The sequence below is a fragment of the Symphodus melops genome (assembly GCF_947650265.1).
Source record: "Symphodus melops genome assembly, chromosome: 15".
Lineage (NCBI taxonomy): Eukaryota > Metazoa > Chordata > Actinopteri > Labriformes > Labridae > Symphodus > Symphodus melops.
Genome location: NC_136705.1, coordinates 4,322,634 through 4,345,126, shown reverse-complemented (window position 1 = coordinate 4,345,126; position 22,493 = coordinate 4,322,634). Strand labels below are relative to the sequence as shown.

General features: G+C 38.2%; 1 protein-coding gene across 1 annotated transcript; it reads right to left on the bottom strand.

The window, feature by feature from the left end:
* Positions 1-255: 255 nt before the first annotated feature.
* LOC306836356 (B-cadherin-like) lies at positions 256-15,729 on the bottom strand. Its single transcript, XM_079363375.1, has 19 exons — positions 15,629-15,729; positions 13,185-13,481; positions 11,985-12,099; positions 10,913-11,001; positions 9,732-10,217; positions 8,603-8,743; positions 7,768-7,923; positions 7,446-7,590; positions 6,796-6,968; positions 5,596-5,724; positions 5,251-5,436; positions 4,857-5,101; positions 4,046-4,188; positions 3,848-3,939; positions 3,469-3,604; positions 2,814-3,032; positions 2,541-2,671; positions 1,478-1,621; positions 256-1,244 (listed from the first exon to the last, which is right to left on the bottom strand). The coding sequence occupies exons 2-19, from the start codon at positions 13,233-13,235 to the stop codon at positions 1,029-1,031; spliced, it is 2,997 nt and encodes a 998-aa protein (XP_079219501.1). The 5' UTR covers positions 13,236-13,481; positions 15,629-15,729; the 3' UTR covers positions 256-1,028.
* Positions 15,730-22,493: the final 6,764 nt, after the last annotated feature.

The following is a 22,493-nucleotide window of genomic DNA, read 5'->3' as shown; positions in this document are numbered from 1 at the left end:
TTTCCTTTATACAATGTGATTTAAAAAAAAAAAAAAAAGAATACTGGTCATCTCTCCTGAAGAGTTCAGACTTTTTTTTGTAATTTTTACAGTCTTGTAAAAATTACACAGTCTTGTTTTCTAATTGTCATGCTCTCAGTCTGGGTCTTGTTCTGGACTCGGGTGTGGCTTAGTCTCAGTTAGTGTGATCTTAGCTTACAGGACTATTTTATTTGTTTAACAAATTGCATGATATATAAAAAAAACACACCAGTACATATTTATATAAGATAACTTTATAAAAAATTCAAAATGAACAAAGCATGTCATAAAGTACCTTCAGAGGCAACTGCAGAAAGTGTTTGACATAATCTGGAGAAGATGAAGATGTCAGCTGAGAAGACAGTTAAACATTTTTTTTTTTAAAAAAGCATGTATTTATAACTCATTGACCACACCCTTAGAGGCAATGTGGCACTGGCTGGCTACATGGATTTTTATTTTAAATCACTTGTCATTTCATTTCTCAAAAAAACAAAAACAACTATGACATTAAATTTAAGCAGTAGTACAATCTCCACAAAGAAAACAAAAAACAAATGTAAAGTACCATACATTGCCGGAATCACACAAGCATTACCCAGTGCAACTGCAAACATCCGTTTGTGTGTCCTGTTTCACCCAGGAAGACAACGTAGACTGAAATATCACTGGGAACTCTTTAAACCAACATTAAGACAGATGACGTGACTCCAGAACTCAAAGAAGAGAAGTTAACAGAAGTACCAGGAGACTTCAGCCTAGAAGTCCAACTGGAGTACCCGAGCAATTCATGTGGGGGGAAAAAGAAAAACTCATCGGCTTCTGAGCAGTTCACTGCAAATAGGACTTAACTGAGACACAATCCTCACACTGAACAAAAACATGTGCAGGCCTACTGACGTCTGGTAGTTTCCCAGGGATGCATCCATTTATCAGTTCATGCCTACGTCACTAACATTCACACAGCCATATGTGCATCCACCCTTCCATGTTGTTCTTGGAAAGATTTACAGCATGTCGTCGTCTTCTCCTCCGCCGTACATGTCGGCCAACTTCTTGAAGCGCGGTCCCCATTCATCGAGACAGTCGTAGTCCTGGTCTCCGCTGTTCGACGAGTTCAGAGATGAGAGGCTGCCTGCATCAGAGCCACCTCCTTCGTAGTCAAACACCAGCAGGGAGTCATAGGGCGGCGCGGTTGGGTCATTGTCAGCCGCCTTCAGGTTCTGAAAGAGATGCAGAGCCAGTGTTTTAATGTTACTGAACATTTAATACTGGGAGGATGTAACATCAAACTTACAACCATGAAAGACAATAAAGAACTTTTAATTCAGTCACTTCATAGCCATAGCTGACCAAAATACAGAATTATGTAAAGACACTTTTGCATAAAACTTGAAATAACGTGATGACACAGGGTTGATCATACTCTGTAAGAACTCTTTATTCTTTTACTCACATCATCAATGAAGTTGCCAATTTCCTCTGGGTTGGCAGGGCGTGGTCGGTACTGAGGAGCTGGCATGAAGTTTGGTATCACATCGTTCCTGAACACCTCAGGCCGGTTGTCCAGACCGCGGTGGAGAACACTCAGATCAAAGTCCTGTTGAAGAAACAAGTCAGGGTTTTCATCTTTTTTTGAACACCTACTACCTCTCTGCACTTCTACAATAATAACTGATCAAACAAAAACTATGATCAATACTCAAAGTGAAATGACTGATTACATTTACTGAAGTACTTTTCCTGAACATACACTGTAGATTCCTACCGAAAGGGGAATTCTGCTGTTTTTGACTGTCACGTCTATGGGTCTGATTGCCTTCTAGGTTCAAATATGAAACAGGCTGTAGTAGCTGAAACTTCATCTGATGAGTAAAATGGGTCTGATCAAAGTGTGGCAACTACATTTAAAAACTTTTTATTACAGTATTATTACAGCTCTTGTAAGGAGCGGTATATTTGATTTGGCCACAGAGCAGTACTTGAGTTTTTGCTGATTTGTTTCCTTTACATAACATTTTATTTAATAAAAAAAAAATTATGCTATCGTCTATAAAAACAAACAAAAACTGATTCTGCAGCCTGCTGGTGACCACTTTGCTTGACACCTACCCTGCACCAGTGGTTTCAGACACGGAAAAACAACATTACCATTTTCTGCTGAAAGAATGAAGCAATGATCGTCTTATGGAAGCTACGGTAATAGAAGCATCAATTTCAAATTCAGTTTAATCCATTACAGGATAACACCTGCTGACAGGAGCCTTAAAGAGTGAGATACTTTTTTCAACCTGATTATCTACCGTTATTTGTCTGGCTGGATCGCACTACCTTCAGTACTTAACCAACTGCACTGCTCGGCCATGACTGAGTGGTGCCTCGAGCATTCCTGACTCTTGTTTATGGCCGATGTTTTTGAAAGTGTCCATAAAAAACTGCCTTCTCTCTTTTTATTAACAGAGTGATGTAGATTGAATCGTTCCCCATCAAAAGGAAATCAGTCTGAAGTCTTGATATACCTGATCATCCTCTCCACCTCCCTCCTCATCATAGTAATAGATGTTATCTCTGACATCTTCATTCTCCAGCAGAGGCTCTTTCTTCACTCCTTTTCTGCGTCTGGCAAACAACAGCAGCAGCAAGAGCAGCACTGAAAACACAAAAAAAAAAAAAGGTGAATTCAAAACACACACACACACACATGAGTTGACTGCACTGAAATAGCAGCTTAAGGTTGGGTTTCCCTTGGGACCTACTTAATATCTTACAGGTGATCACAAGCTACAACTTACTGAGCAGCAACAGGATGCCTCCCAGTATTCCCAGGATTAAAGGCAGGTTACCACCTGATGTCAATATGCGTTTGCAAGACAATTCTTCCCCAGAGCAGTCACACACTATAGCCTGCAATGTGCTGTCTTGCTGCAGGCCCTCGGTGTCAGCAACCCTTAGCACAACAGTGTACTCTCCACTGGGCAACTCCTTGGCTAGATTCAGGATGATGCCGGTTTCTGCAAGAAAAAAAAACGGAATCATTCATTTGAAAAATGTATGTACATATTTATTCCATAAATCATTAAAGCACACCTTGACTGAAATAAGCTTATTTTTAAATGCTTTAAATTGAGTTTTTTCTTCTTAAGCTATGTCCTAGGTCTCCATCCACATAACACCTCCATAACACACACTAGTCATTTGAATCTCAGGAAAATCTTTGTCTGTCACTCAACTGAAGAACCTTTGATGTGTTACCTGAACCTTTGTTTATGTTTTTGAAGCTTACCTTGCTTGGCATCTGTCAAAAACATCAAACATCAGCTTTTTAAGGCCTTTAGGGACCTTAATTTCATAAAATAAGGACTGAATAAATTCTCCTTTGTCCATTCATTAGATGGGCTATAAGCAACAAAGGTTTCACTTTCAGTCATGTATCAAAAGATGACTCACTAGATGCATTCATCCTCGCAGTCCAGTTGGTCTTTGTCATCATGTCTTCTATGAAGACGGAATAAGGAGCAGTAAAGCCGGGTCCATCTTTATCAGTCACCGACAACAGCTGGGGAGCTGATTTCTTGTTGCAAATCTGTGAAAACACAATGTCAACTTCCAGAAATTTTGTCTGCAGCTCATGTTTTTGCAGAAGCTTTTACACTATTTGACCTCAGATGAGAACAGTATTTTATTACTTATCTGGCATTTAAGTCATCACATCTTGAAAATGAAGTTTAATTTCTCACAGAATACAAGTTCTGCATACAAAAATGTGTATTTAAAAATCCCCTGCCACACTCACTCATGTTTAACTATTTGGAAAAGTGGAACATACCTTGATTGTGCGTTCAGTAATCGTAGGTGCATTGTCATTGACATCTTGGAGCTGGATAATAAGAGTACCCGTTCCAGTTGCTGGGATGTCATCTGGTTAGGTGACAAAAACAAAATTAGGAGAGAAAAATACACCTAGCTCCAGAAAAACTAAAAGCAGTGGTGTATGATAAGAGCCCATTGAGCAAATCAGACCTACCATTGTCATAAGCACCGATGATTGCTTCGTATTTTCCATCCGTAACAAAGGAGGACTCTCTATCCATTAAGTTTTTAACCGTGATCATTCCATTGTCTTTGTTCACATTCAGCCACCCTGCACGGTCCTGAATTATTCTATACCTGTAAAAACAAGAATCACAGCAAGATGTCAAAGCTAAAATACTCAATGTCACAATTTACGATCAACACATTTCACTAAATTGATTTCTTTGGCTCGGGGGTTAAGAGTCTTAATGGAAGGCTTACTTGACATTTAGGATTACTGAAGCGAAAAGTATCAGAAAAGAAAGGCAAAAATACTTTTTTAATGCTTGGTGCCCTGGTCTGGTTGTGATGCTGTGTAACAACCAGGTGCAGTAAAAACACTTCCATCTTTTATAAATGAATGACTTTTCAAATACTCAAAAATCATGACCCATCCCTATTCTCTATACATAAAGACCCATATCTCATGTTTCAACAGCCACTTGGAGGCTCCCAGACTCTGATATTTTTAACTGGCAGGACACACGGGATGCCCGTCTCGGCTGTTTTGTAATTGTGTTCTTGCTTGACTTGATCATTGATGATGTTCTCAAGGGTTACCTCAGATACAATTCAACACAAACATACTAATCCAGAGTCATGGGTAGACTTACAACTCCTGTGTTCTGTGAGGTGACATTACTGTTTCTGTAGATAAGAGTGGTCTTGTAGTCTTGTAATGGATCTTACTTTACTTATTGTGTTTCTTAATCAAGCGCTTTTTTGTACTTGTAACATGTATTTAGACATCAGTTTGCTCTTACTTGACTGTCTGTTTGCGTGCAGTGTCTGGATCAAAAGCAGTGTACTGCACCACTTCAAGGTCCTTAGCAAGATCTTCCCGTTTGGACACTATCTTTTCGACTGGATCAAAGATGGGAGCTTCATTTACATCCAGCACATTGACCACCACGGTGGCGGTGGCGGTGGTCAGCGGAAAGGCAAAAGGAACCTCATTCTCCACTTCAACCAGCAGAGTGTGCTTGGCAATCTTCTCAAAGTCAAGGCTCTGGTTGGGTGGAAGGAAACATACAGCAGCGTTTGTTTAATGACCTACAACGTGTTCTCTAACCATCTACATAAAAGGGTAATAATATTTAATACACAGCAATACATGATAGGAAGGTCGGATAACTGAAACACTGTGACTGGTCCTACCTTGGCAGTTGAAATTATTCCTTCTTGTTTGTCAGTTCCTGTTTTTATCGTAAACAATCCTCCAGGATCACCATCAACAATCTTGAACTTGGCATTCCAGGCTGGGGAATGTGGCTCATCACCATCTGATACCGTTAACTTAACAACCTGTGCGTCCGCTTTATTTTCTGGAACTGATCCCATATACTGGAAAATTGAAAGGGATGTGTTAAAGGGGCACGAGTGAAACAATAAGACAACCTGCATGCATGTAGTGTTTAAATGACTAAAGACCAACCTATACTAAACATGTAAACTCATTGTGTTGGGCAGTTTAGATTCCAATCACAGAAAGGTTGCACTTACCGTGGACTGTGAGAAGACTGGAGCATTGTCGTTGCTATCTGAGACAGTAAGGATAACTTTTGCTTCAGCAGTCAAGCCTTCTCCCATCAAGTCGGCTACTTGAACCGTCAGAGTGTACTTTGGGTATCTCTGTAAGGAGAGACACACAATGACATTAAAACAACCAACTGATGGGCCTCAACATTTCGAAGATTTAGTTGTAGCAGATTCTCTCTAAACGAGAGTTACATTTCAACATGTTTGTGAGAAATTATATCACAGTGCAGACAGCCATGTTCTCACAATTAGGATCAGAAGGGCATCCTGTTAGGTGACAACACTTTTTCAAGTCCTGTTGCTAAGTTATGGCCTTTGACTAAGTTTAAAGTTTGGGTCTTTTGAGACTGTATAAAAAAAAAAAAGTAGCACGGTCGTTACTCTGTAAATGTATTATTCTCACTACTTCTCATGTGGGAAAATAATTAATCAAGGTGACATTTCAAGAGTATGAAAGCTGCTGGTTCTGCCTCCAGCAGAGGGCAGATGTGTCCTTTCTTCCAGCTCCATTGCAAACCGTTGATTTAGAATTAGACTTGATAAAAAATTCATAACAGAAACCAGCCAGTTGTGCTTAAAGGGAATCATTTGGCATCAACCATAATATCTGCCAAGTGACAGCAGAGGCATTTTTGGAATTGACACATCAGAAGGATAAACTTACACAGCAGGGGAGCTGGTGGCCAAGAGGTTAGTTAGCGTGCCAAAGGTACAGATGCTATTGTGTAGTCCTTAAAGTGGGCGGCCAATCCCACCTCTCTCAACATCTTTTGATTCTATCCACTGTCCTCTCCAATGAAGGCATAAAAGCCCAACATGTTTTGGTGGCTGCACTCAGTTATGAAGGCGTATGTCTCAGTTTTTTATACTGAGGATATTGGTTGCACATTTACATTTAACAAAGTCCACTTTTTCAATAAAAATGATAGTTGTTAAAATGTAATCCTATTCCAATACACAGTGTTATGGTGTTTCATGAAGTCGACCTCAATCACCTTTCAGTCAGTCTTGGAGCTGTTTGGTCTACAACAGAGCTCATATGAAAGCATGTATGCATGTTAAATGGAACAAAACCAAAAAGAAAATGGAAATCTTAATGACAGATTTTTTTAACAGTTTGGTGTGGAAGCAATGTGTGATGTGAATGTGTGCAAAAAGCCTCACCTCTCTGTCTAAACCCTTTTCCTTAACTCTGATCCATCCAGTCTTTGGATTGATGGAAAACATGGCTTCATTGGGCATCTCTGGATCCTGCTCCAGAATGCGGTAGCCGAGATCTGAATTGTCGGTCAATGGCTGATCCTTATCTGTTGCCCCCACTTGAACGATTTCAAAATCTGGGAAGAGAGAAATAAGGAGCGAAGATTGAGTGCAAAACATAAAGACTGAATACAAATCTCATTCAGATCACCAGTTTAAAGAGCGGACTCATCATAGAAATGCTGCAAAGGGTCAAACTCCTCTCTCAATAAAGCAGAGTGTTGACTATGATGTGTAAGTTATACGATCCTGCTGACAAGTCCTCTTTAGATGTTTTATACTCCATGAAACACAAGAGGACAATGAGCACTTACAAAGGGCTACCTGTTCTAAAGTATTTATTCTAAAATATGATAGCAGAGTTAACATTTGACTCAAATAACCTAAGTTTAGAAACCCTGATAACAGGATGACTAGAAAGGAGCATCAAAATGAGAAAAAAACACGCCAACATCACAAATTCTGAACTGACTCATACCCGCTGTGAATGTTTAAATGTACGTTTTATGCTTACAGACATTTTCTCAAGTTTAAATTAAATCCAATGAAAGTACCGATTGGGGAGGCTTCAGGAACTTCTCCAATGAAGGTGGTTTTGTTAAAAACTGGTCTGTTGTCGTTCTGGTCAATGACATTTACGACAATTTCCATAGGCTCCTCTGCCATTCCTGAACCCTCAGCCACAGCATGCGCTTGAAACTGTACACAGACAAACATTTGATTCATAATGCTACACATGCAAATATAATCCATATTTCAAGTTACATCACTAGAGCAGGGCGACTTGAGTGTTCAGATATTTTCCATAACCTGCAGACTCATCCTGAACAGTGAAGGAATAATTTCTTTAAAACTAGAGGCAGAAACGTTGCTTACGTTGTACTTGTCTTTAAACTCTCTGTCCAGAGGTTTTGTCACGTACAGATTACCATTTTTACGGTCTATGTAGAAAATCCCAACAGGTTCTTGATCAGCTCCTGGACCAGTGATGCTGTAAAAGATCTTCTTTGCTTTATCCTCATTGGAACGGATCTGAGAAAAAACACAGCAGTCGTAAGTTACCCCCTTTTATACAGATAGTCCACAAACGCACCCTAAGGAGGCTCCTCCATTACACCGCCTTTGTCTTTTTTCACTGGACCATACAACGCTTTCATTGCCCTCCAGTGCTGACCCAGTCACGGATTTTGAACGGTATATTCAGGAGTGTGTGTCCCATTCACAACACACGGGACTATTATGTACTGTTAGCATTAGCATTAAAACTCCATCCCTCGTATACAGAACAAATAGGTGTAATAATGGCACAACAGTAATGTCTTGAACAGGCTGTAAAGGGACAGATGACCAAATGTATGAATGTCTACAAGACTTTAGCTTTCTGTAATAGCTGTTTACCGTTAGAGAAAATAACTAATAACCCGAGGAACCCGAGTAAAACATGTTACATGTTTTACAGTTGTTTTTCATGTTGTACTGTCATGCATCTATCAGTATTGTGCATTTCTATCTCAAACAGTTTTTCTTTTTTTTGCGTTGTTTACATTTGAAAAGAAAATATTACAAAAAGATGACTAGAACAGCAGTTACAATAATGTAAGTGTGTTGGACCGACGGAGAAGCAGAGTCCGGATGACAATAATGACGACACATTTTTAAAATACCATTCAGTTACAAATTCTCCATCACAAGATGCTTTAGGTGCTCTTACTTGAGACACTTTGAGGGGATAGTCTCCCCTTTTATTCTCTACAACACTGAGTTCAGGAATAACCCAGTCTCTCTTCCTCCTGCTCAGCCCTTTACTGGACTTGGGGAAAAGTAGGACAGGGACTTGTGGTTCCGCTGTAGCCTGGGGGGAAACACATAAACATATTGATCAATAAGGGGTCAAGACTGCAACAGTTTCACTTATGATGGTAAACTACATGATAACCACTATCAATCTTCAATGTTATTCTGCTGCTCAACCAACAAATACTAAACTGTAAGTAGTTTTAACATTCAGAAAAGTCAAGTATAGACTAGATGAGCATGTCTCATTGGCTGCTGAATCTGAAGTATTTAGCCATGATACACTTATCTTGCCAGTTTGCCTACAGTGGTAAAAATCTGTCATATGTGCTTAAAAATACAGTTTCCTTGACAGTCCTGTTGTTTTTTGAACAGTCAATTTGACCTAAAAAAACAACTGTTTATTGCAGCTTTAAAAGCTCTGGAGTGAACATCAACATTCAAGTCCCGCCTAAAAAACGTAATTGAAATGATACACACAAACATTTTACAGTTTTTTGTGCCATAACAGTAGTTTAAAAATAATATTTCTTTAAAACAAGAAAAATGTTCATTATCTAAATGAAGATAAATTCTTTGATATTTGGAGAAATAAATTAAATGCTTTTAACATTTTTATGATACTTTAAGCCACATTAAACTACACAATAAATGTGATCATTTACAAATAAGGCCTTAACATTTAACAAATTGTATGGAGCTGCAATCTCATTCTTAATTAGAGATGCACTGTTCAGGTGAAAAGAGAAAACTATTTAAAAATGTACAGACTATGCCGTGCAGCTTTCGCTCGTCTGAATATTGCTTGAAAACATCCTCCTTAACACAGGATTCATATACATATACAGCCATAGAGGGGCAGTGTTGCTTTAAGAAAAACAGGCTTCCGCAGTGAGAGCTCTTTCACTGTCGCACTGACACATCTGCCTGCTGTAGGAACTAGTCATAATTTCATTAACACTAAACCAACAGTGTATATTTTCCATTAATTAAGTTCAATGAGACAGCAAGACGCCTTTATTAAATGAAACAGCCATCAATCCTACCTCTGTGTTATTTGTAGGGGCCTCTTCAAGGAGTTGCTGCTGTTCATTTTGATGTTTTTTTTCCCCATGGTGTTTCTCAACATTGTGTTGGTTCTCATGCCGATGCCCAGGTTGATGCTTGTGATGTTGTCCATGTTGACTCCCATTTTGATGCTCTGGGTGATGCCCATGATGGTGACCATGATGTTCATGAGACTGTCCATGTTTATGCCCACTTTGATGCTCTTGGTGATCCCTATGGCGTTGCTCAGGGTGATGCCCATGCTGTTGCCCAGGGTGATGCCCATGCCGTTGCCCAGGGTGATGCCCATGCTGTTGCTCATGGTGATGCCCATGCCGTTGTTCAGGGTGATGCCCATGCTGTTGCTCATGGTGATGCCCACTGTGCACCACCCTGACAGTAACAGTCATTTTGTGACCACGCATGTCTGTGAGCTTTATTAGGATGTCTAGGTGCCCTTCATGAAGGATGACTGGTCTTTTCAACTGGAGAAAAAAAAAAAAAAATCAAATTCTGAGAAAAGTTTTCAATTTAATAACGTCCTCCACAGCTGTTCAAATTAATGGTCTGCAACATGTTAGATGGGCTCAGTTGAATAAGTGGTGTATTTCAAGAAAAATTAAACAGCAGCTACTAAGGATGTAACGATTTACTAAACTCAATACAATTCATGATACGATTCTCTCACAATGGGTGTAAAGATTGATCTCTCACAATCTATTTTACTAAAAATGGCAAAAAAAAATATTCCTTTAATTTTTAAACTCATTTAGGCGAGTGAGGCTAAGACCCTGTGTGTTAGTGTGGTTTGACTTTGCAGCTGCCATGAAAAAGCCTGCTTGTTACAACCAACTGCCTCTGCTGTACAGCTGATGCTCACCATATTACTGGATTCATTTTTCAGAGTACTGATGTGAATCTTGACACCTCTGAATTGATTTTAACTGCCTCACGATTAATCGTTACATCCCTAGCAGCTACTGTATAATCAGTATATTGGATGTATCTTTTGTTAATCAAAATATGTATGCCAATCCAGTCACTTTCCCCAGTTAGCAACCAAAGGATCATAACATACAAACATTTTAACTTTGTATTCACCTCAAAGGATGAGAGGCTTTTGGACAGACATGCTTTAGAAACAGCTATTAGAAGAAAAAAAATTGTTAATTCAACTGACCTTCAATGTGCCATCTCGTTGAATTGTGAACCGGTTGTCCACACTGTAGAACAGGAACCTTGAGATGTCTGTGCAGTCAGTGAAGCCCACTGTGACGGGACAGAAGAAAGTTTTACAGTATTACAAATACAGTAAAGTAGAATCAAATTTAAAGACAGTTCGGGTTCATGTCCAACTGCTTGTACTACTATACTATCAGTATTGGCTGAGGATTGGAAAAGTGAAATCATAAATCTTTTTTGAGGGGAGGTCAAACCAAAAAAACGATCAGATCCAGATTCAAACTCTGATCTGAGCTGGATTTTGTATCTTTGGGGGATACCATTTCCTGCTTCCTTTTGAATTTCCCTTGGGAATAATAAATTATCTATCTATCCAACTTCCTAGTCCTGCATTGTATGTTTGTTTTGTAGGTGTCAGCCTTTAGGATGCAGGTGTGCAGCCACAGGCCATAAACATAGTGACGGATTTGAAAACACTGCAGGTTTCGTTGGACTGAGGAGGGGCCAACTTTGAATGTTTACAAATGCAACCGATAAATCCTAGTTGTACTGCGAGTTCACTCTTACTTCAAAATAGCAAGAAAGCTGCACTCAGGGACAAATTATAGTAAACTAAAACAAAGCAAACAAGAGGCCAGTGTAAAAACAGTTCAACTCTGTGTGCATCAACCATGATAAGTCGTGGAAAACACTCAAACACCTGGACCAGAAAATAGAAAGAGTCCAGATAGAGTTTGTGCTGATGCAGTTTGCAAAGAAAAAAAAAAAGAAAGACACTGCACTGAAAAAGTTGCTAACTGAAGTTGATCTATATAAAAGTCAAAGTTAAATGCAAACACGCAACAAAAAACAAACACGCCTCTCAGTAAAGTGAAAGAGAAAATTAGACGCTCATTTTCTCTGAGTACTTGAATTAATTAAAAAAAGCTGAGACATCTTCGACTTTAACCTTCCATCCGGGTTCCTCCATAACGTAAATGTTTTATTTTTTGCACCATCGTAAAATAATGAAATCATACAGAACCAAAGAAATGAACCGCACACGGTTTCATAAAATAGACATTTCTTACCTCTGCCGAGTCTCGTGCCCTGTCCCAGATGTTTTCTGTTCACTTTGATAATCATCATATCTGACATGAACCCAGGCACACATGTTGGCTCCTCAGCAGTCTCTTCAGCTGAAGCCTATGACAGTAAAACAGTCTTTTAATGAATCGTACTTTCGTACATTTTATTCCGCAAACCCATGATACAAGTTCAGGGCATTAATGTTTAATGTGGAATAAGCCTATCTCAAGCACAATACAAGTGTAAAAGGGCCGGGCCTAAGCAAAAAGATTCAGGAGGAAGATTAAATGTTACATTTAAATGTTGTTACTTAGGCCAAGATGTACAGCAACCAAAATCTTGTACTTCTTCATGAGGGGAAAAAAAATCCAACTTGTCAAGAATTGAGATTGATGTGTTGTAAGTACATTCAAAATGTTGAAATTAAAACAGAAGTATCTGTACTATAGTTTGCCATTCAGAACAAGTTCTAGAAAAACTTTAAAAAAATTTAAACTAAATTTAAATAGTCTACACGCTTTAATTTAATACTCACAAAACACAAATTCAAAACAAAAAATAAAAAATGTCTTTGTCTTGAACAATTATGAGGACCAAGAATTTTAAGTTATTTTAGAAGTTGTAACCACCATATATGGCATTTTTTTTGTAAGCGATCAAACCGAAACATGTTTAATTGGAGTTTAACCTGGTGACGTCATCAACGTAACCAGGGCGAGGCCCGTGTGGACCCAACAACTCCGCGAGGGGACGAAGACACCAAAATGGCGACTTTAAGCCACCACACAAAAATGTTTTCACGTTAATTTAGTCAATACGCTTACATATCTCGTGATGTCAGACCAGCCTTAAAATCTAAAAGGCTTCTCATCTAAATTCAAGTCTCGCCATTAAAACGACCCCCCCTCCCCACACACACACGTTAACCTTCCTCACCTGTGCCCGTGCAGGTCGCGAGGCGAATCAAAGTAGTTTTTTTATATAAATGAATGAATAAAGCTTAACTGGCTTATTGTGACCCCCTCATTACTTGTAAAATACATTTATATGTACCAACTCTAAGCACAAGTATTGTTTAATTTGACGTTAATAAGTCATCTTAAAACTTTATATATCAGTCATATTTAGGTTACACTCTTGACAACGTCAGGAACTAAAGGAAGCTGTAAATCCAGTTGGGTTAGGACGACAGGAAATCTCACCTGTGAAACGATGATTAAAATGGCCAAAACCGCAAACCCAGCGGTCCCCATCAGTCTGTAAATGTTTTTTTAAATATTCCTCGGAGTGAAAGCACACAATGAAAGACTTGATAAAGATATATTCCTTCACGAAATGTCGTCGTGGCGTCTCCTTTGTCTCGTCTCCTGGAGGTGGTTTCAGTCACTGAGGTGAACTCAGCTGGACGAGTTGCTGCAGGTACTTTCAGGGTGTGACGTCAGCTCACAGGTGCGCGTGGGTTCCGGCTTCCTGATATGATCACAAAAGATCGAGCACACCTGAAAAGACAGATACCTGTAGTTTCTGTAACTTCCTTCTCGTGGAGTATAGGAGATGTGTGAGTGACACAAGCCTCGTACGGGTTGTGTTCTTATATTTACCAACATAAAGCAGTTTCTCTTGCAGCTGAGAGAAACACTTGGTAGCTTCTGTCTTATTTCTACTTACTGACAATCACTCCTCCCTCCATTTCTTCTCTCTCTCTCTCTGTCCCTCCCTCTCTGTCTCATACATGCATGCAAACACATTAACAAAGTGTAGACTACCAGATCAAACGAGGCTTCAACATATTATGTGTGTTCAACTTTCATTTGGGAAGCCCTAAGAACGAAACCAAGCTAAAAGTGTTTGTTCTTTCATTTTTTTGAAACCTAGAGGAAGTTTCAGGTTCCACATTTTCAAGCTCGTAAAACCCCTTCCTAATTCAAAGTGGTGGGACAGGACCGGTTCCTCAATACCACGCAACACAGATGGTATACGAGACTATATTTTTGAAGCACAAATATATTAAAATGTTTTCTTTATCTGCTTCTTCAAATCAGTTTCTATGGTGCAAACATCAATAATTCATCTCCAAGAAATGAGCACTTCCTTCATCCATCCTTCATTCTCTGCTTGTGATGGTCGGTCGATCAGCTCACTGAATGACTAGGCTGATAGCCTACAATGTGGCCTAAACTGCAGTCTGAGAGACGACTTTCCCAGCAACTTTAATGACCACAAACTCCCTTACAAATACAATTATTTGCAGATTTCCAGTCAAGGCTGTTTTGATATCTGTGACGCTATTTGAATCGGCTTAAATGTGTATCTAACAACCTGAATGTTAATAATCACAACCTAAACCATAAATTAATATTCATATCTCATGTGACGCTGCCATTGTTTTCCAACACTGAAACAGTGGCTTTCTGCCCAACACTAGTGGGTTAATCAAAGAAGAATCCACTTAATGGTAGTATAGTTTCTTACTGCCACATTTAAAAAACTAACAAGAAATGTTTTGAACACACATCCATGCAATTTTAGGAGTTAGTCTTTGCTTTATAGGCATTACCAGGAAAAAGATACTGGTCATTTTTATTCAATAATTCACAAATATAACTCAAACTTTAAAATAGTAAAGTTGGATATTTCCTTTTCAACATGCATTTTGCATTTAAGCCCAATATAAGTGGAAGGCAAAAGGAATAACTTAACTTTATCTTTATATCATACATTCACTAGAAAAATAAAACATGATCCCAGTTGGAGTTTTTAGAGAATTTGAGCTGTTTATACTGTTGTTTTGTTTTGTTCAAACCTTGTTGACTAAACAACCCTGTGCACAGATATTTTGACTGGACTGGTTGTGTATCCAAAACCCATCTGGCCCTGATCTCTGGCCTGATGCTGCACAGAAAGGGGGCCTTCACAGGACCAAAGACCCCGGCTAAACACAATATTCCTCCCAAAATTAGACAGCAAAATATCAAAACATAATGAATAGTGAGTTGGTCCTAGACAAATGGCAATCATTTCAAAATGTAGGGTTACCCTTATTCTGTGGACAGAAAAACAAATAACCATTTAATATAATGTACACGTCGTCCTGCTCCAATGAAACACTTAATGCATTAAATTCATTTAGGTCACTTTTTCCTGTTAAATTATGTTCACTGATTTGCAACACTTCACATAAAACCCCAGTATACCTAATGTGGATTACCTCCCTCAATACAAGATAGTTTAAAGTTAGTAATAGTAAATTAAAGCAGTAAAAGTGTTCAATTTGTAACTTGCTAATAAGCTAACAATGTAAACTTCCCCTTTCAGCAATGCTAGCTAAGGTACCTGATAAAAGTAGCATTAGACGACATTGATCACCTGGGTTTTATTTAATGTTAACAGGAAATGTTGTAAATGTAATGAAATGTAAATGTACCTTTGTTTTTTTTAATTGCTCTCTAAATACGAGGTAGCCAAATGTAAACTAGCATGAACCGTCCTTGTCAGAGGGATTTTTGTTTGCTAAGGAGCTAACTTAGCAGCTTGTGTCCTTACTTTATGCAAATGTACTCATTTTACAAAGTATTTTACACCACTGCTTCACATGTTAGCATCTCAGTGATGAAAGATAGACAATGAACAACAGCAGTTTACTTACTATGAAAGGGAGAGAAGAGGAGGGATTTTCAGCTGCAGTACATTGCCACAGAAATGTAAGCTATGAATTGATGTTATCTTAATTAAAGTATGCTAACGAATTTTTCTCAAAACTTTATTGACCTGACTTAAAAAAAAACCAACAAACTTTAAGGCAAACATTTGCTATTCTCGTAAAAAAAAAAAAAAAAAAAAAGTTTGTTAGGTGAATAACAAGATAGCCAAACTAAAAAAAAGACAATTTCACAAATATAACAGCGTATGGTTGATAATATTAAAATAGGCCTATATAAACAACAACAACAACAACAAACACAAAGAAAACAAACAACAATAAACATTTCAATACATCTTTTAAGTTGTCATTAAAAAAACAAAAAACTCATCATGCACCAAACATTTCCATCCATCCAGTCTCGATAAAACCTTTTACATTTATTTTGTGAGTAATATTGTTTTATAAAGGACTATATGATGTGTTAATCATTCTGTACTTAAAGGATATTTGGTGGTTTATGAATTCTAAAAATTAACTCTACACCACCCATTCACAAAAAAGGTTTGAGGGAATATCCTGCCATAAACTGGTGCTTTAACACACTGGTTTAGAAAAGCTATAAATTAGAGACCTAGGGTAAGCACAGAGAATAATCAGCAAAGAAAACATGGTTGGTTTGATTTTTTTTTTTGTGCCATAGGTGAACAATAGGAATGTAGATGTGATCCAAAAGTGACTTTTGATATTGACTTAAACCTTGATTCAGACGTGGAGCTTCACTCATTAATATTCCTGTGAGGGATGTTACTGTTGTTTAATCTGCGTTAAGAAAATACTCCCTATTGTTTTATTTTCCTTTTGTACAAAATACTGGCTTGGTTGGTTGTAAAACTGAGTTGCCCTTCTGGGATAAATAAAGTTGTCCAAATCTAAAATTAAATCTGAATCATTAGTTTTTTTCCAACACATCGACTGACTCTAACATTTTGATTTCACAAATTTAGGATTTTAGGTTTTAGAAATGTTCAAATTTAGAACAGTAATTCCCTCAGTCACAGGCACTATATAATGCATGAATCCTCTTTACAGTTTCACAGTATATAATCATGAAAGACTTCTCAAAAAGCAATAAAGTGATGTTATCTTTCGCTCTTCCTCGCCATCAATCATCATTTTCCCATAGAGAGACAGAAGGATGTGAGGGCAGAAGAAAGACTGGTCAGTTTACAGTGGCCACCACTTAGCCACTGAAAGGGTCAGTGTGCATGGGACAGAGAGGATGGGGGGGGGGGGGCTGTGTGGACTGGAATGAGAGAGGACAGAGGCGGAAGGAGGCAAAGTGGGAGGAAGGCAGTGAGCAGTGTCAGATTACACGGATAGTTAGTTGAGTTTAAAAAGTGATTCATTTCCTTTTGTGTGATCAGTGGACTAAGTTTAGGATTGGATTCTTTGTCACATTTTCTTTTGGATAATTTAAGATCACAGTTAAGTGACTGAGTAAGCCAATCCACAATGTCTAAAACAAGCCCCTCTGCACAGATACTGTACATACAGGGTATCATTGGTTAGTCTTTACACAGATGCACAGCTTAAAAAAAGTCTGGCCTAATCCATTTACTTACCTGGTCCAATGTAGTACTACTTAACAAATATGACATCAATTTAGTTAAATGACACCAAATCAAATCATATACATTTTTCAATTAGTGACAAACCCTTGTCAAATATCTCAGAATCCACTGAAATCATTTATAGATCATTTATAACCTCTCTTTATACATCAGTTTGTGTGATGTCATATAAATATATGTGCACACGTTTTCATTTTATATTCTATAGATAGCCAACCTTTTCATTTATGTTTGTCAAATACAAATGGTTTGTCATGGTGCCCTTTGGATGTTTCAGAGAGACCCCCACAAAGTGTTCTCTTTAACATCTGTTGTCATCCTTTACACCATGTTGGTACAGTTAAATGGTCAGTTTGGCTAGTGTAGGTTAAAACATTGGTTCCCAACCTTTGCCATTCAAGGACCCCTGTATAGCATTAGCTTCTGGTGGGGACCAACTTCATAGGAAAAATACAGAATTTTATTTTCAGTGATTGGTTACATCTAAAAAGTTATATTGAAAATGTTATTGTCACAAACAGTGTCATTAGTTTATTTTCATGCCTTTTTCCCCTCTAACTTTTGGCTAGTGCCACCAGCCATCCTGACGGAGGTTGGGACCTCAATCTCAATGAGGTTCTCCTGTTTAAATACATTTAAAAAAAATACTATCAGGTTTGTCTTTCACATTTTATTAACTCTGGCCACATGTTGTCTTCACACTAACCCAGTTAGAGGACTTAGTATATCACCTAGTTTGTATTTGAGGTGGCTGTAGCTCAGTCTGTAGGGATTTGGAATGGGAACTGGGATTGCTGATTCAATTCCCAATGTAGACCACAATATGGAAATTCATCTGTTAGCCCATGATGTGCAAAGGCACTTCCAGAGTGCTGCCAAGAGCAAGACCATGAACCCCCAATAGCTCTGGAGCTCTCTATGCATAGCAGTGTGTAGCAACCACACTATGACAGCTCTCCTCTCATGCATGTCGACAGGTTTGTTTACTGGACCTACTGTATGTGTGTGAGAAACATGTCTCTCAGAGTGTAAACAAGAATTTTCCCTAAGTCTTTTAAGAGTACAGAAAAAAGAAGAAGAAAGAACTCAGCAGTCTAAAACCTGTGAATACATTTCTTATTAGTGCTAATGCACTGATACAAAGAAAAGTTAAAGATGTGGGACTTGTCCTTATCACAGAGCCAGTTCCAGACCCAACACTGCTCCACCCCTCCCCCTCACAGAAGCCCTTCTCCATTGCCAAGGTCCTACTGGCTTACTCTGCTCTTTGACCTTGAAGGTGTTCAGCACTCATTGAAATAGTTTCTTGTGTGCAGCAGCGCTTCCAGGCAAGGAGTTCTAACCTGCAAAAAGTCTTCTTTGGTTGCGCTTGTGCTGTATGTGTCAACAATATTTAAAGAATGACCTCACTTGCAAAATCTTTTCCTGGCTGCAGATCTTGTCTAGTTTCCTTGATTCTAATAACATCATATTTTGCACATCTCCTCTCAGAGCCAGTCTACTTTGACGCATTGAGCCATTCGCTTCTTTGACTATCCAGTACTGCCATATATAGTTATAGTTGTAGATTGACATTTCGGTCTTTAAATATATCCAAATTCAGTAATCCATATTTATAAGTTGTTATTCTCTTGCTGCAAAGACGTCCCTACTTTTTGTTCAGTAGGGAAAGTAATGCTTTTCATAACATTTGTGCTAATCTTTAAAACTGATTCCAATATCTCTTGGTCATAATCAGGTCTGTACGTAGTTGTATTATACGTCCTTGTAATGCAGACACCTTCAATAAATGAAACTGCATTCTAACTTGAATGGACCTTATAACACTCCAGTTTGTCGTCCAACATGGAACAAGTTTGCATGTATGATGCATGAGAAAAAGATCACTAAATGACTGTGCATGAAGTAAAGATCTGACTGGGGAACACTGTGAATGAGTGGTAAGTAATTTTTAGGCCTTTTTTCCTTGATTGGATTGGACAGTTGAAGAGAGACAGGAAATGTGATATCTATTTTTGTGTAAAACTTAAAGAAACAAAGCTGCAAGACTCCTCTACTCATTTGAGATCAACGAAAAACCCAGTGACCCTGACCGTCTTTATTTGTGTCAACTTAAATGGCTCCTTATCCGCTGTGGAATTTCTTGGAGGAAAAAAAAATTCTATCTCACTTTCTTACTTTCTCACACACACACACACACACACACACACATACACACCTACACAGGCACACACACAAACACAAGCACATGGAAAAAAAGCACAGTGTCCTCACACTATCACACTGGAATGTAGACTCAGCTCCCACGCTTCACATGACCGTGAATCTGGTGAATTAGCAGATTGAGAAAAAGTGTTGGTGCCAGAGAATTAGTAAGCAAGTAAATATTATTCTGAAGCCATTTGAAAACAGTCGTTGACTGTGCAGGGAAAACACCAAAGCCATGATACCAACTAATATTATCAAGCTCAGACATTTTACAAACTACAGTGTTTATTCAAGGGTCTAAAGTAACACATTACATTTACTCACATTACTACAGTTGAATAGCTCTTTGAGTATGTTTTAAAATCTGTCATTTTACTTTTGTATATTTTGAGGTAAATATATATTTTCCATACATTTTAAATACCCATAACTGAGTAAAAACAACAAAAAAAGAGATTCAAGCTATCCGTTGACTGCTTGAAACTGGCCAGTTGATTTGGGTAACGTTTAGGAACACAGAGGATGATGCTCAAATTAGAAGATAGAAATGGAGGAGTCCGAGAGATAAGACAATTAAATATGAACCCATAGACATGAAATAATTTATGACCAAATTGAAGTGGCCAGCTCACCCTTAAAATGTATTAAGTCTATAAGAATACTGAAAAGATTATCTATCCTTTCTTGGATTTCTACTGAGGATCAATAATCTTAGCGAATATAATAATTCTACATAACAACCAAAACTTGCAGCTGCTCTTATATAGGTGCACCTTTGTTATTAAATCCTTGGAAAATATAAAAAAAAAAATTTGTAAATGCAAATCCTTTAATTCATAGAAATATTTTAACCCCACCCCCACAGGTACAAAAGTAAGTATTCTGTTCTTTTAGTAGCCTACATTTAAAAAGAACTACCTTTGACTTTGATTTGAGTCAAAAGCAAATCAAAATAGCTGTGCCTTAGAGTACAATATTCTTGTACTCTTTCCATCCATACATTTATGTAGCTCACAGCACAACTATGCATGAGGAGAGCCTCACAGAGCCAAAAGTGAGACTGTGTAGATAGCTTGTTGTAAAATGACTGCTTGTGTCAATGAGTAACTACATATCAGAACAGGAAGTTGAAGTAGGTTTGCTTTTCGTTCTCTTCAAACTTAAACATCATGAAAAAAAAAATGTGAACAGAAGGTCCGACTAACTTGCTTATTCCAGACAGTTCATCCTGATCTCATACTTTACGTTGAGTTGCCATAGAACTGATTTTTGGCATTGATTAAAGAAGTAACGCTGGTAATTATTGTCTTTCGCCTAAATTTGCTGAATTAAACACAACTTAGAAATTCACATAAAACATTGACTTCATGTCTGATCGCAGTCACACACACTGAGTCTTTGTCTGTTTTACTGCCCTGCAGATTGTCTCTCTTTGACCAGGACAATAGTGGTGGCTGCTAAAAGGGACAGCATGTCAATTATTAACTGAAAGGTCAATGTTGAGAGAATAGTATCTGCTGTCAGCAACACAGAAACTGGTGGATTTAAAACAACTGTGCTGAAAAAGTTTAACACTCCTGCCTCAGTTCTGGTCTCTTGTCCCTATAGATCAGTAGTTCTCAATTGGTGGAGCCTCAGGACCCACCACCAACCTCAGATGGTCCACAAAATGTGAGGGAACAAAGAACCAGAACGAAAAAAAGGCATTTTTAAAAATAGTTCACAGTCTTTTTGACACAGTAATTCTTCCAGGCACACTCTCATGATCCATCGAAAACGGTTTCACGACCCACTTTTGAGTCCCGACTTACTAGTTAAGAAACCACTGCTTTACATTACAACAAAAAAGACCTGGCAAACACTGTAAGACTGCACTAAAGCCTGAGAATCTGCCAATTTAATAATACCTATATTTTAATGTTTTATATGATACAAAACATTAAGTGTTTGTTAGAGAAAAACTGAATGATCTTCAGTCAATCAAACTGATGACCTTTAGTCATTGTGTTGTAATAGGACACTACCGAAAGTAACAACTGATTATTACTTGATTCAAATCCTTTAATATGTTGTCCTTTCTTTCGGTCTAAATGTTGCAGTTTCAGCAAGAGCTTGACAGATAAGCTTAACTTTTAAACTTTTTCACAAAATATAATTTTTTGCTATTCGTTTTAATAGATTGGACATGTTTTAAACCAGTAACCACTTTGTTGAAGTCTTTGCGTGGGCGGCTGTGCTCAGTTGTTTGTCGTCTTTAAGCCGGAGGGTCGGGGTTCAATCCCCAGCTCCTGCAGCAACATGTCTGTGTCCTTGGGCAAAACACTTGTTGCTCCAAATTGCTGGTATTTATAGGTTTAAATGGGATTAGTTACTTCTGATGGTTGCTTTACATAGTAACCTCTACCATCAGTGTGTGAATGTGTAGCCGTGACCTGTGGTGTGAAAGCACTTTGAATAGTCAGAATACTAGAAAAAAATAAGAGAATTTTTAAAGAACCAATAGAACAATGCAAAATAACGGACAGTAGCTTTTAACCAACCACTTCAAATGTATTCAACATTTCAAATAATAGGGATCATTTGGACAGGGGAAGATTGAATATCTTTTAATGTGATTTTGTTTTTGCTTTATAAATAATGTATTCATTTAATTTTTACTTCATTTAAGCTGACTTCATCGATCGGAGAGGTCCTATACTGTTGAACAGTCTCTAGTCTTACAAATCTGCATGGTCCTTTTTTGTATAAACTTCTTGGAAACTATTTATTCTGAACCTTTGGATTTAATATTGACCAGATAAGAAGAGTCATCATATCTGCAGTTCGGAACAGTCGGTGCTGGCAGGCTGCTAAGCGCTCAGTTTCCACGCAGTCATAATGAACAGAGGAATAACAGGAAACGCTCCATAGGGAGAACAGTATATAAGCTTTCTCTTTGCGTGTTCCTATGTCTCTACTGCTAGGGATGAAGTGTTGTTTATCTATATATCTACAGCTGAGTGAAGCATAAAAGCCCCTTCCATCATCCA

What these genes read in the sequence shown, in the direction of transcription:
- LOC306836356 (XM_079363375.1), bottom strand. Translation starts at nt 13,235, where the DNA reads ATGGGGACCGCTGGGTTTGCGGTTTTGGCCATTTTAATCATCGTTTCA. An exon ending in CCCCTACAAATAACACAGAG is followed by an intron (nt 8,744 to 9,731) that starts GTAGGATTGATG and finishes GTTTCCCCCCAG; the next exon opens with GCTACAGCGGAACCACAAGT. An exon ending in TTGGCAACTTCATTGATGAT is followed by an intron (nt 1,245 to 1,477) that starts GTGAGTAAAAGA and finishes CATCTCTTTCAG; the next exon opens with AACCTGAAGGCGGCTGACAA.